Consider the following 14,763-nt stretch of genomic DNA (forward strand, 5'->3'; position numbering starts at 1 on the left):
TAAAGAATAATTTGATTTTTATTACGTTTCTGCCGTTCTGTGACGCCAGTGACTCTCAACTACCACATCAGGACAACATAACCATATATCACTTCATAAATATTCAGTAGCCTAATATTTAAATGAGCACAAGGGTGGCGCTGAAGTATCCAAAAGTCGAATTATGTACAATTCAATTATTTTTCCTTACAATAATAATAATTATTATAATAATAATAAACACTTTATTTTCGACATTGTCGAAACTAAAAATATGTTAGGCTATAGCCTATTGAAAAGTCAAATGCGATAGTAAAACGTGCAGGGAAAATTAATGGATTAATATCTTATTCATAATTTAACTTTAATTTGTAAACATGATCAGTGCTGCAACAAAGTAGAGCTCAAACATAAGCGCCGCTCCGGACGCGCGGGAAACTCAGCCGCTGTGGCTTTGATCTCTCTTTTATTGCCGCGAGCAAACAAAGCTGACTTCTGCCTCGCGCGCAGTTAGAGGGCATTCCAGGAAAACGTGAACAAAAAGCTGTGAGTGACAGCGCTACTGTCCGCAGCCCCAGGCGCATCATTCCCCTCCAATAGACTGAAAAGCACTGAGCTCTTGTCCATGTATAAGCTCCCGTTTGTAAATCTTAAAAGAACCATATAATTGTAAAGCGTGCTCGTGAATGCCTTCACGCCCAAATAGCGCCCATTTCCGTAACACAAATTTTGAATTGTGTGCAATAAACTCGTTGCATCCTACATTAACTTTTAAAAGACTCAGAACTGCGTTCTGTGCACCTGCTATTTGGAGAAAACATTACCTTAATTGTTTCAAGACGGAAATCATATTTTCTTTTTTATAACCTTTAATTATTTGACCAGACTTGTTACAATTTAATGATATAATAAATATATATGATTTTTTTTTCTTTTTTCATATGCAAAATGTTTTTATTTTTCACTAGTCCGTTAAATGATTTCTATTTGTGTATTTATTTATTTCCTAGGCAACTGCCTGTTCGGAACCGGCCACCAGCACACAAAAGGAAATGAAAACAATTTTAGTCTATTTCCTTCTGGTCAATTTACCTTGTACGGCAAGTGTTTTGAGCAGACGCACAGCCCTAACGAGTTCCCAGGCTGGGGCTTGAGCTGTAATTATTCCGCCGGGTTTTCTGTGGGATCGGACGCTGCACTGGATAAACACAAAGAAGTCAGAGAGCATCCTTGAACCTTTTCAGTACAGGGCCACTGATATTCAAATAACAGCGAGGGACCATTTGACTGCGAGAGCATTTTAAATTCAACATTTGCATAAGGCCTCTCCTCATTTCCCCTTTCAAAAGTGGCATCCAGAAAAGGGGGAAGAAGATGGAAAAAAAAAAAAAAAAAAAAAGACTGGGGAAAAAACTGTTCCCATAACACCAAATCAAGTGTAGCGTTTTATAAAAGCTGAACGATGCTTTATGCCTTCAGCCCTCTCTTGGATGGACATTTTCCGTTTGACATGCAAATTTAAGCAGTTAATTTGAGCGATTCAAATAAATATTCAGAGGCCCTTTGTCGCCGAATCCCCTCGGAAAATGTGCGATAAAGAGCCTCTGAACAAATGATGTCTCGGAGAGTAATTAGATATTTGATAAGACACGAATCCCCTAATCGCCAATACAAGACACATGGGGCTGCGATGCGCTCCGAGTCATAATTAATACTATTTAACAAGATTTTCATTTGAACAAAAATGCCTTTCAGGGGCATTAACTATTGATTTATGCCACTGGGAAAACGTGTCCATATTATTGACATTTAGTCTGTAAATACAAGCATTATTCAATTCGTTTTCTTCTTCTTTTGAACTTTAAATCAATGTTCGTAATAATGTCAATGCATGCCAAGATTACGTTGTCTTAAAATTAAAAATAAATAAATAAAATGAATTTATGAAAACAATTGCATCAGACAACCCAAGCCCTAGATTTTAAATCCCTTTAATTACAAAATGAAAGCCTTATAAGCATGACTTTTTACAATTAAACATTAATATTTTTAACAAGGTAAAGGGAAGATTAAATGAATTTTAAATAGCTGTGTAACATACATACTGACATCCACAAAGTGCGTCGAAAGGAAAGAAAATTCCCTGAATTTCAGGATCCACCACAAAACAATCTTAAGTAACATTTACAGGAGAGAAAAAAAAAAAAAAAAAGAAAAGAAAACACATCTTTTTGTGGATATACACAATTAGCTCTACCGGCAAGCGTGGCTATTTAGTTCCCTCTTTTGCGCACTGCCACTGAGCCTTGACAAGAATGTTTCGTCCGGAAAGATGAGGTGTTTGTGCAATGTAGAAATAGCCAGTGTTGTACTGAATTAGCCGTTTCCAATGCTTATGAGCCATGACGTCTCGTTTTCCCCCAAGAAATGCAGAATACTCAAAGTTTGTCATATAGTCCAGACCCGTTTGCTTTTCTTGATTCACCCATAAGGAGGAAAATGGATTTTGAGGTCATGTTGCTCAGGACTCGTGGTGTGGAGACTGACCTTCGACAGTGACCCGTGGGTTTACACCTTCTAAAATCAGTTCCGGCGACTCTGACCTGGGGGTCTCCAGGTTGCTGGTGTCGGTGTCACTGTCGCTGCCCTTTTTGCCTCCTCCTCCTGCTGTGTGTGTTTTGATGTGCTTGCTCAAGTGGTCGCTCCGCATAAAGCGCTTGTTGCACACCGGGCAAGCGAATCTTTTCTCCCCCGTGTGAGTGCGCAGGTGCCTCTGGAGCTCGTCTGATCTGGTGAACCTTTTGCCGCAAAAGAGCCAGTTGCACACAAAGGGCCTCTCGCCGGTGTGCCATCTCAGATGCGCTTTGAGGTGAGACGTTTTGCCGTAGACTTTGCCGCAGCCCGGGATATGACAGCTATGGAGTCCTTTCCTCCGCAGGCTGGCACCCGCAGGCCCGAGCCGCTCGGCCTCCTGACAGTTCGGGCAGTCGCACGTGGCCCGTCCGGAGTATCTCCTTGAGGACCGGGAGGAGGTTCCTATGCCCGAGCTGGCGCCCGATATCATAGCGTTCGTGGCGGACGCGTCCGTGTAAGTGGGGATCACAGTTTTGAAGCCTTCCTGCGTCAACAGGTGTTGGCTTGTTGACAGGAGGTGGGACGCCGTGGGGCTGATGCCGGTGGAGCTGAACGCGGAGTGCGTGAGGCTGGAGAAATCCGGACTGTAGCCGCTGAGCTGGGAGTGGATGGCCTGTGGAGTTCCGGAGTGCAGCGAAGTTTGCAAAGTGCTGGCCGGATTTTGAACCTCGAGCCACGAGCCCGGGTTCGTGTGCACGTCCCACCAGGCGGACGCCCCGTTCGCCACCTCGCCCGAGATGGTGGAGTGAAAACCGGACTTGTACCACGATTCGTACGGATGAGCCATGCCTACCCGCGGGTACAGAGTCTCTGCCGTGGAGTGAACTTTGGAAATGAACGCGGACTGTCCCGACTCCTGCGAGGAAACGCTCGCCGTGTTGGCGAACAAGCTGCCGTATTCGGCGGAGAACGCCGAGGACGTTGGCGAGGTGGAGGCCAGGCAGAAAGCGCTGTTGCCCGTGCCGGTGGTGCTCGTTAATCCGGAGGTGCTTCGGCTTGTCGCGACCGTGAATCCGGGCAGGCTGGAGCCCAAGTTGCAGCTCGAAGAGGATCTTTTCCAGGGATGAAATCCACCTTTTGAAAACGCGCTGGAGTCGGGCAATGTCGTGAGAGGACTGGTGTTGCCGATTTTGTTGCAGGTTGCAGCCAGCATAGCTAAAGGGGTAGTTCCAAACCGCGGCTCTTCCTGTGTGGATTAGAAGATTGTGATGTTTATTACACTGTGAAACACAGTTGGGGGGATTTCAATATTCAATAATTGGAAAACCACTCGCCATTAAAGCACCAACGAAAATGACTTGCTTGACTTTTCCCTACCAACTTTCAAAGGAGTTCAAACTTTGCCTTCATGTCTTCGTAAAACATGTCTTTCATAAATCGATCCCGTTTAGACTACGATAATGAAATGCCAGGCTAAAAACATAGACTTCATAATAACACAATTTTCATAAGAAAAAACAGCAGAAACAATATGTGTCCAGTGGTCATTTTTAGCGTCTCAGAATATTTGTCTTGAGTTTACATAGTTCATGTTGTTCTTTGGAGATTCCAAAGTTCTGGACGTTCTTAAAATCAGCGTATTATGGCGTCTGGGTTCACACAGATAGTTTTCTAAAGGATGAGTGAATAAAAAAGTTCTTTGTGAGAGTTGAAAAGGTTCCCCCATATGTCATCAGGCTGTGTTTTTAGTTCAAATTGGCACTTTTATTTTTAGGAGTGAAGATAAAAGTCATTGAAAAGTTCGAGGGGCTAACATTGGATTTTACTAACGCTAATGATGCAGAAAATGCAACACCTCTTTGTTGTCCAAGCTCAAATAAATGCTTACTTACCCCAAGTATAGACGTAGCCATATCCAGGCCCTTTCCTAGACCAAATAGTTGACGAGAACAATGACTCCGTGTTCCAGTGTGACAGTGCGCTGAAGCTTTACTCTCTCTACTCGAGTTGTATAGTGAGCGCGTGCTTTGAAGTACAGCTGGCTGCAATACTCAGCCAATCTGAGCGCGCGACAAGTGGCGTCCAACCAATAAGCGACAAGACCATGACAGAAATACTAAAGCTGCACGTCAATCAATGACTGGGGTACACTGATCCCACCGTCAAGCAATAAGCCATCAGCTATTTTCAACGTTTAATATATATAGGCTATATGGGCATGAAGGCGCAGTATCTTCATAGACTGTAGTGCTCAGCACATATTGGTATTTAAAAGTCATCTGGCTGTGGTAAGCTTCTCATCTCGATTTTATGTATGAGATCCTCAAATATGTGTTTTGTTTGTTTGTGCATGTGCACACGCCTATGCATAAAATGGAAGATTCACGCGCGTAACCGTTTGCACTTAAATGTGACTAATGTGATGAGTATTGTTAGTAATTTTGTCAGTTTAATGTGTAAGTGTTCGTTTGTTCAAGGATTAAAACGATATTTCTGTTTAAGATCGTAAGCGTTATTATTAAGTATGTTTTTCTTACCCTGTACAGAGCTTATATTGTCAGTGTCACACGTGTTAAAAAAAATCCTTTTTTTTTTTTTTTTTATTTAGAAGTTTTTTGGTTGTAATTATTGGGGATGTCAAATACGTCCACATTTCAAATTAGAACCAGCCACCTAAATCAAGACGTTACCTTGGATGAAGAGGACGGAGGGGCACCACTAAAATCACAACAGGTGTGTACACTTTTGTTTGTGTGAGGGAGGGAAAGAGGGAGGAGTGTGGGGGTGTTGGGGTAGTAGGTTAGAGTTTGCGGTGTTGATGCGCGCGTGCGCTCACCCTCGCGCTTCTTTTAAATACCTCCAGAAAAGCACGCAAGCACATGACCTAAAACCTCAGGAAATCATTTTAAAAAAAGCTTTTCAGATTGACTACTTTTCATACCATTCCATCGATAATATATAATAATAAATACACAAATCCTTTCGGATGAAGAACAGAGATCAAAATAATTAACCACGATTTTTTCTGTCTTTTTTCTCAGTTTTTGATTTGATTTATTGATTTATTTTGCCTTTTTTATGTAAAGATCAGTGCATTATAAAAGTGTGTTGCGCTGCTTGTTAAACCATTTAAGGGTAATGACATAATGTAACAATGGTGCTGCTTGGGAGCGAATCGCCGTCCTTTTAAAAGTTAAAGCAATTTTCTTGAGAATGGCCCCGCCGAAACGCTGTGCATTACAGTATTCAAAATGACCAAATAATGCGCCATTATAGCGGCTGAACGCTGCCAGTCAGCCTGGATGCAATTTACTCCAAAGCGCTTTGCTTTAAATTCCCTCCTATGGAGAGAGCTAGGGAATATAAAACAATTTATTCAAATCCGAGCGGTTGAGTGTCGAAAATGATTTCTGCAATCACCGCAAATTGACGGAGGAGCAATTAACACTATTAAACGACTGCTCAGCATAAACAAATTGGCCTGAGGCTCATAGAGGTTTAGGTTACATATTTAGATATGCACCCTGTGTGTATGCGCATGCACCGCATATAAGTGTAATTCAAATAAAATGATCAAAGCGTGTCAAAGACGTTGATAAAAACAGAGGATGCAATTCTCGCAATTAATATATGAATTATGAATAGCATTGTTATTGAATTGTTTTAACTTGGAGTGGTTTCAAAATGGGAGTTCAATCATTTGATAATACAACTGCTTTAAATTGTACTTTTCCTTTAAAATGGGTTGGCTTTCTAGCATGTTTATTAAACCTTTATTTATTTTTATTATTCAAATGCTTCTTCATTTACAAATGACTAAGACTATAATTTCAACATTTTTTTTTTAATTTTTATTAATTGCATCTTATCCATACTTATAGGATCTAGGATCACTCATCTTATTTAGAATAAAACTATGAAGAATCATTTTAGAATTATATAAAAACAGTCCGGCTGGTGCATGGCGAGCACTTTTCGGTGGTAATTAGGAGCGTATTACAAGTCATTAGATTGATCAATGTACCTTAAACAACGTGGGTGATTTATTTGGTAAGAACAAAACGCTGTGCATCTATTGTCTTGAGCCTGAGTGACGATATACATCCATCACAGCGTTAAACAACACAAGATGAATGATTAATCCGGGCCTATTCATTAGCACAAGGGTCTAGCCGGCTTCGAAACCCCTATATATTTACAGAGGCAGGAGAGGAGAATTCTTTTGCCGGTTGCCGCTGGGATTAATTTGTTCCCACCCTTAAGAGGAAAAGCGCATTTGTGGACAATTAACTAATCTGACTCATTTTAAACCCCTCTCTACCACAGGTCCTTCACTTGATCACCACAAACAGGCTGGTTTCCTCCCTCTGACAATTCAAAGAGAGTCAAAACAAATATTTACTCGCATCTCAGTTAAACTCATCGTTTTTGCAAATCGTGTCACTTCTTGAGAGATTATGTAGGTTGGTTTTGTGGTTAAACGCATCTATCTTTACAATTTTATGAAGCCAGCAGTAAAACAAATCCCTGTTATATCCGTTGACAGGTTAAAGCATGTTAAATATACCAAATACAGGCTGGTTGAATATGTCCTCCTCTATTTGCATGCTAAAGTAGAATACCACTGTTTATTATTATTATTATTATTATTATGAGAATATCTATGTAGGCCTATTATGCTGGTGGCACATTTTTGACGCAAAACAAAGCGCAATGAACCAGGCACACTCCTTTTGTGTTTTCTCAAAAAAGAAGAACACTTTCACTGAATTATTTCATTTGTTTTTAGATTTGAAAATAATAATAATAATAATAATAATAATAATAATAATAATAATAATAATAATAATAATACACAAGACAAGTATTGTCTTAATGTACTCACTAATTTATTCATGCCACAACAATGTCTTTATATTCGGTGTTTGGGCATTGCTTTCACTTTGTTGAAACGCATATAGGCCATATCGCTGTGACGCGCCTGATTTGGCAACATACTGTAAAAGTGGACATAGAACGTGCAATTCGTGTCAAAATGTACTTCACGACAGCTATGAATATAGTTGAATATAGTGCCATTAAGCCAATCGAATCGCTGTTGCGAATTAAAGCACTTGTCAAATTGTCCATTGTTCTTAAGTTGTAGAGCCTCCAATCGAAGTCCAGAGTCAGGTGCATTTTGGGGAACCGCAGTTTATCTGCATCATCCAACATTTCTTTTTTTTTCTTTTTTTTTTTTTTTTTACAAAAATACAGCCTTCTCTGATCACTTCAGTATCCAAACGCTATGATCTTATCAGTGCACATGGCGTTTAAGACCCTGTGGTGGATCTTTCTGACAATAGCATGCAGGTCACGGCGAATGATGTCGTGTTTGTTCTTAAGTGTTCGGTGAATGTCATCTATTATTCTCCTCGTGCCTGACGCTCGTGTCACAATAGAGCAACTGCGACACATTAATGCATGCCTGCTTCTTGGAAATTTGCATGTGTGTAGCATTTTGTTATTTTTTATTTTTATTTTTATTTTTTATATTTACTATTTCGTTTTGGGTATGTAGCTGTGCTATCATGCTATTTTTGTACATTACTCTTTAGTCTTTAATTATTGTTTTATCTAATATTTAGTTTTTATTCTTTTATTTAATAATTAAAACACGTGTGTTTATTTAATACAGTTATTGTATTTTCAATTATTTATGTATTTTTACGGGGGTAAAGTTATGTTAGGTCGTGTTCGCTGTGTTTCTGAGACAGTAGCTACACGTAAGTGTCTGTGATTCCAGTTGATTCTGTTCCAGAGACTCATTCTTTCAGTACACTGTCATGTTTCTGGCGCGCGGAGGATCCAGCTCAGATAAACGCACGCGCCAACAGGTGCTTAGTAAAAAATCCCTCGATTCTCGGCTCAAACACTACACGACCTGCCTCTCGTCTGTAATTTCTAGCGCAGAGGGATGAGTTGTGTGTGGGGAAAGTACTGCAGTCCACCACCGCTAATCTCTGCAGTGACTGTGTGACTGACGGCTCTGTCAACTGCATTCAGAAACAATAGAAAAAAAGAAAAACAAACAGAAGCCGATTAAACCCAATAAATAAAAGATATGATCACACACACTCCTTTGTAACCATATAGCTGACATAGAGTTTACAAAAAGCACAATGCAGGTATCATCATAAAAATATACCATGAAAAACATAGTAATACCATGTTTGTTTGGACATTACCTTAATGGTATTATCATGGTATTCTTTGAAGTACCTTATGGTGCAGTTTAAATACCATGTATAAATGTATTTAAACAGGGCACAGAAAGGATAAAAAAATGTTATGGAAATAAAAATGTGATTGAAATGGTGCACCCTTTTCTAAAGTGGCTATTCTGAATAAGCATTATCTTATTTTTTTTACTCAAAAAACAAAACAAAACAAAAAACATCTTGTTGTCTCAAAAGTATGTGCATAAGTTGACAAATTTTCCAATATAACTATTGCAAGTGTGGGGTCACACTTGCATACTCTGCCCTTTTCTATTATTATTTTTAATCCGTTTTAATCAAAACCACCTTCGGTTACTATTCGTTTTCACACAAATGATGTTGCTCCATCAATATTCAAAAACAATAAACATTTTTTTCAGGCTTGATACACTTTGCGACCAGAAAAACACACATTTTCCTTAAGGGGTGCCTTTAGCCCTGTTGTACTCTACCATGGTACAGTATATTTTAAAGTGCCATAAAAAATATATTAATAGTTATAACTATTGTAATTCCATTTTTGCCACTACCATGATGGTAATACATTGGTGTTTTTTAAAGTACCTTACAGTTAAATATCATGGTATATAAATATAGTAATGGAATAGTGGTGTGGTACATAACACTGTGCAGGATTTTTATCTGATTCAACCACTGAACCAGGAACCATGGAGGTCACCGTTCTTTAGCTGATATGACTCTTTTGTCTTAAAATTAAATATATTATTTTTGTGATTTTTGAAAGACCGTGCATGATGTTGAGCTTCAATGAAAACTTATATTGTATTAGAGAACACACTGAATGGCAGTCAGATAGGGCTGTAACCACAATAGACATGGGGGGTAGGTTGATATTCCTTCAGCAAAAATCGGTACTCATGTAAAGTTCAAATATTTTAAACCTGTACTTAAGCACAGTAACGAAGTATTTGTACTTTGTTACTATACACCTCTGCTCACTTCTCTCCTGGACATAAACAAAGCTCACACATGCCTATATTCCCTACAACACTTACCGCTTTGGCCACTGGGGACAGTGTTTTAAATTTCGGTAAGCATCTACCGATTTTTGCTGAAGGAATGTCAACCTACTCTTTCCGATTTCACTGTGAGATCAGGCTGGGCGATGGGGATGTAGAGTACAACCCCCCCCCCCCCCCCATAAATATTTCTTTGGACATTTACTTTTACTTCTACATTTTGAAGAGAAAATTAATACTTTTTCTCCGATAAATTTCTTCAGACCCTTTCGTTAATTTTGCGACTGAACACAGCAAAAAATAACAAGCTGTACATGCAAAAATGCATGCAGATCGGCAATAGTGATGTCTGATTCATGAAAGAATCATTTGATTCTCTGATTATTTGAGTTGAATCTTTTAAATTTGATTCCTTTGAACCGATCAAAAATATCCCAAAGTGTTCTGAATGTTTCGTTTTGCGAATCACGAATCTGAATCAAAATCACAATCGAAGCATGCGGCAGATAACGCGTTCTGTCGTCTTTCTCCACTTGGGAAGACAAGAAACTCATGTGAGTTGAAATTTTTTTTTTTTGACAAATTAATTTTATAAGCTTAGGCTTAAACATTATGACAGCTGTGAAATAATGAGGAAGTTATGTTATCAGTCTCCCACCTTTCCAAGAAACCTGTTCATACAGTTGTGCTCAAAAGTTTGCATACCCTGGCAGAAATTGTGAAATTTTGGCATTGATTTTGAAAATATGACTGATCATGCAAAAAAACTGTCTTTTATCTAAGGATAGTGATCATATGAAGCCATTTATTATCACATAGTTGTCTGGCTCCTTTTAAAATCATAATGATAACAGAAATCACCCAAATGGCCCTGATCAAAAGTTTACATACCCTTGAATGTTTGGCCTTGTTACAGACACACAAGATGACACACACAGGTTTAAATGGCAATTAAAGTTTAATTTCCCACACCTGTGGATTTTTAAATTGCAATTAGTGTCTGTGTATAAATAGTCAATGAGTTTGTTAGCTCTCATGTGGATGCACTGAGCAGGCTAGATACTGAGCCATGGGGAGCAGAAAAGAACTGTCAAAAGACCTGCGTAACAAGGTAAAGGAATTTTATAAAGATGGAAAAGGATATAAAAAGATATTCAAAGCCTTGAAAATGCCAGTCAGTATTGTTCAATCACTTATTAAGAAGTGCAACATTTGGGGATCTCTTGATACCAAGCCAAGGTCAGGTAGACCAAGAAAGATTTCAGCCACAACTGCCAGAAGAATTGTTCGGGATACAAAGAAAAACCCACAGGTAACTTCAGGAAAAATACAGGCTGCTCTGGAAAAAGACGGTGTTGTTGTTTCAAGGAGCACAATATGACGATACTTGAACAAAAATGAGCTGCATGGTCAAGTTGCCAGAAAGAAGCCTTTACTGCGCCAATGCCACAAAAAAGCCCGGTTAAAATATGCCAGAAAACACCTTGATGCCTCACAGCTTCTGGCACACTGTAATTTGGAGTGACAAGACCAAAATAGAGCTTTATGGTCACAACCATAAGCACTATGTTTGGAGAGGGGTCAACAAGGCCTATAGTGAAAAGAATACCATCCCCACTGTGAAGCATGGTGGTGGCTCACTGATGTTTTGGGAGTGTGTGAGCTCTAAAGGCATGGGGAATCTTGTGAAAATTGATGGCAAGATGAATGCAGCATGTTATCAGAAAATACTGGCAGACAATTTGCATTCTTCTGCACGAAAGCCGTGCATGGGACAATCTTGGACTTTCCAGCATGACAATGACCCTAAGCACAAGGCCAAGTTGACCCTCCAGTGGTTACAGCAGAAAAAGGTGAAGGTTCTGGAGTGGCCATCACAGTCTCCTGACCTTAATATCATCGAGCCACTCTGGTTTATGCAAGACGACCAAATACTTTGCAACCTGGAGGCATTTTGCCAAGACGAATGGGCAGCTATACCACCTGCAAGAATTTGGGGCCTCATAGACAACTATTACAAAAGACTGCACACTGTCATTGATGCTAAAGGGGGCAATACACAGTATTTAGAACTAAGGGTATGCAGACTTTTGAACAGGGATCATTTCATTTTCATTCGTTTTTTTATGATTGTGCCATTCTGTTATAACCTACAGTTGAATATGAATCCCATAAGAAATAAAAGAAATGTGTTTTGCCTGCTCACTCGTGTTTTCTTTAAAAATTGTACATATATTACCAATTCTCCAAGGGTATGCAAACTTTTGAGCACAACTCTATAAAAGTCAATCAAACACATTTACCTTTTACATTTAACCAAGATGCGATGTGTATGAATAATTACCAGTGCTCATAAAAATGTCTAACAATATTTATTTTATAAACAAGGGTGTTCTGGGTAGTTGCTAAAGTGTTCTCTTTGCTTTTTAGCACATTGATGCTACAAGTATGTGGTTACTAGGTTATTCTGGATGGTTGCTGGGGCATGATATGCAGTTGTCAAGGTGATCTGCCGTGTGTTTTAGTGCATTGCTATGGTATGTGGTTGCCATGTTGTTACTATGCTGTTGCTAAGTTGTTTTCTGTGTTTGTAGCACGTTGCTATGCAGTAGCTAGGGTGTCTAGGTGATTGTCAGGTTGTTGTTATGCTGTTGTTAGGTTGTTTTAACTGTGTTTTTAGCACATTGCTATGCAGTTGCCAGGGTGTTATGGGTGGTTGCTTATTGGCCCAAATGAAAAGAGCCCAGTCTCTATTCTGGTCACTAAATATGACTCAGCTCCCCGCTTCAGTGTTACAGTTTGTTATGGACTGTTTTTTTCTTCTTCTCAATCATATGTCTAATCCACATATTTTTAACACATTATAAACACTATTTCAGTTATGTTGTGGTTTAAACCCTCCTGGGAAGTTCATACTTACAAGTTCAGAAGTTGTAATTTTGACGTAATGAGCGTTCAAGTGATTTTAGTTGGACAGAATGGGCCCGTTTAGCAATTTTTCATCTTTTTCACTTTATGAAAAAGCAGGAAGCTTTTTCAGCACCAATGCAACGACATGTACAGTACATGTATTCACCTACACACTGCATATTAGGTGTGTCTTATTTGATCATACTTGTGTGGCCACATATACTGATGGGAAACGTTATTCTGTAAGCCTGTCATCTCACATAAACTAGCTTAATGAGTCTTATTTTTTGGCAAACTTTTTTCTTCATCAATAGGACAAAAAATACATTCAATCTAAACTGTACAGTCACCAATTTGCTTGATTCTTGCCATGCTTCTTAAATTGATATGCCCCCATCTCAGAAAATTGGCACTGCAAGACAATCTCACTGGATTTATGACTTTGTGGTGGTGTTCATATACAGTAATCTCATAAATATGATCATTCTGATGTGACTTGAACGCTTCATTAAAGGGATAGTTCACTCAAAAAAGAAAATTCTCTCATCATTTTCTCACCCTCATCCCATCCCTGATATGTATGACTTTCTTTGTTCTGCAGAACACACAGAACACAAACCATTTTTTAAAGAGAATATCTATGTTCTGTATGTCCTTTCAATGTAAGTGAATAGTGGCCAGACATTTGAAGCTCCGAAAAGCAAATTAAGGGTGCATAAAAGTAATCCATACGACTCCAGTGGTTTAAGCAATGTCTTCTGAAGAGATCCAGTTGGTTTTAGGTGAGAACAGACCAAAATATAACTCCTTTTTCACTGTACGTATTGCCATTACACTTCCTATTGCACCATCTAGCTCACTGAGCATGTCAAACACTAGGCTTGAAATTATGACTGTGCCTTAAGGCTGCAATGGCAACATGTACAGTGAAAAAGGAGTTATATTTTGGTCTGTTCTCACCTAAAACCAACTGGATCTCTTCAGAAGACATTGCTTAAACCACTGGAGTCATTTGGATTACTTTAATGTTGCCTTTATCTCCGTTTTGGATCACCATTCACTTGTATTGTATGGACCTAAAGAGCTGAGATATTCTTCTAAAAATATTTGTTTGTGTTCAGCAGAAGAAAAAAAGTCATACACATCTGAGATGGCATGAGAGTGTGTAAATGATGAGTGCCACCAATCAAATAAGTTGCAATGGGTTTAATTAGCTGTTCTGTAATTTATGCGATTTACTTGTACTTTTGCTACTTTTTAAATCTGATAAGTATTAAATCAGTTACTTTAATACTTTTACTTAAGTCTTTTTCCGATGAGCTACTTTAACTTTAACTTTTCATGAAGATGTCTTTAATTTAACTTAAGTATGATGAATGGAAAATTTATATAACACTGGAAGCAAGTTCCCTTCAGCTGTACAGGATGTAATACAATGAAAAGGAATGCATATTTTATGGACTGTAACCCCCAAACCAAATCAAACCCAGCCATTAGTGGAGTAATAATTAAATGTTAAGGGGAAAAGTGCAATCTACAAATCATGCTCATCACTGATTAAGTGAACATGATTACTTCCTAGTTTCAACCTGAATTTGAACCCAGGTCTCTCTCACTGCTGACACAGCGTGCTGCTGGTTGAGCCATGTGAGATGATAAACAAACTGAAACCGATGCCTGATAGGAAATGTTGTATGTTAGTGAGTCGGCATACTGTCGCCGATGTTAGGTTATGGGAACTTTCGGAAATGGCATGCCGACTTCCTGTGTGATCATTTTGCATCGCCTGCAAATATTTGGTAATAATTCTGCCATTGATATCATTTTTTGGCCTTCATCTTTAGCAAGTACAAATAGATTTGATGGACCTCACTCTATTGTATTCAGCTGTTTACAGAGAGGTTCCTCAATACTTTAGAGGTCACTTTTAAACTGCCCTTGAATTATGTTGTGCTGTCAGATTGGATGTGTGATTTTGGCAGCAAAAGACCACAAACCCTATGTCATCAATCTAAAGCAATTTCAGCCCTATTGCTTTTTCAGTTTCGGCAAAGCAGTCA

The 14,763-nt window shown here is 39.0% G+C and overlaps 1 protein-coding gene and 1 long non-coding RNA gene across 2 annotated transcripts in view; one reads left to right on the forward strand and one right to left on the reverse strand.

Moving 5' to 3' along the window:
- Positions 1-1,961: 1,961 nt before the first annotated feature.
- Positions 1,962-4,557, reverse strand: LOC127448351 (transcription factor Sp9). The gene is made up of 2 exons (XM_051710810.1): positions 4,446-4,557; positions 1,962-3,799 (listed from the first exon to the last, which is right to left on the reverse strand). Exons 1-2 carry the CDS (start codon positions 4,464-4,466, stop codon positions 2,501-2,503), a joined length of 1,320 nt encoding a protein of 439 aa, XP_051566770.1. The 5' UTR covers positions 4,467-4,557; the 3' UTR covers positions 1,962-2,500.
- Positions 4,558-4,569: 12 nt separating this feature from the next.
- The window catches only part of LOC127448367 (uncharacterized), a 46,697-nt gene continuing 36,503 nt past the window's right edge, over positions 4,570-14,763 (forward strand). The window contains exons 1-2 of the long non-coding RNA XR_007898509.1: positions 4,570-4,841; positions 5,162-5,286. This is a non-coding gene — a long non-coding RNA (uncharacterized LOC127448367). The remainder of the gene's footprint in view (positions 4,842-5,161; positions 5,287-14,763) is intronic.

This window comes from Myxocyprinus asiaticus, chromosome 11 (assembly GCF_019703515.2).
Source record: "Myxocyprinus asiaticus isolate MX2 ecotype Aquarium Trade chromosome 11, UBuf_Myxa_2, whole genome shotgun sequence".
NCBI classification, from domain to species: domain Eukaryota; kingdom Metazoa; phylum Chordata; class Actinopteri; order Cypriniformes; family Catostomidae; genus Myxocyprinus; species Myxocyprinus asiaticus.

Coding starts and splice junctions, on each gene's coding strand:
- LOC127448351 (XM_051710810.1), bottom strand. CDS start 4,466: ATGGCTACGTCTATACTTGGG. Junction 3,800..4,445: donor TGGCTACGTCTATACTTGGG/GTAAGTAAGCAT, acceptor TAATCCACACAG/GAAGAGCCGCGGTTTGGAAC.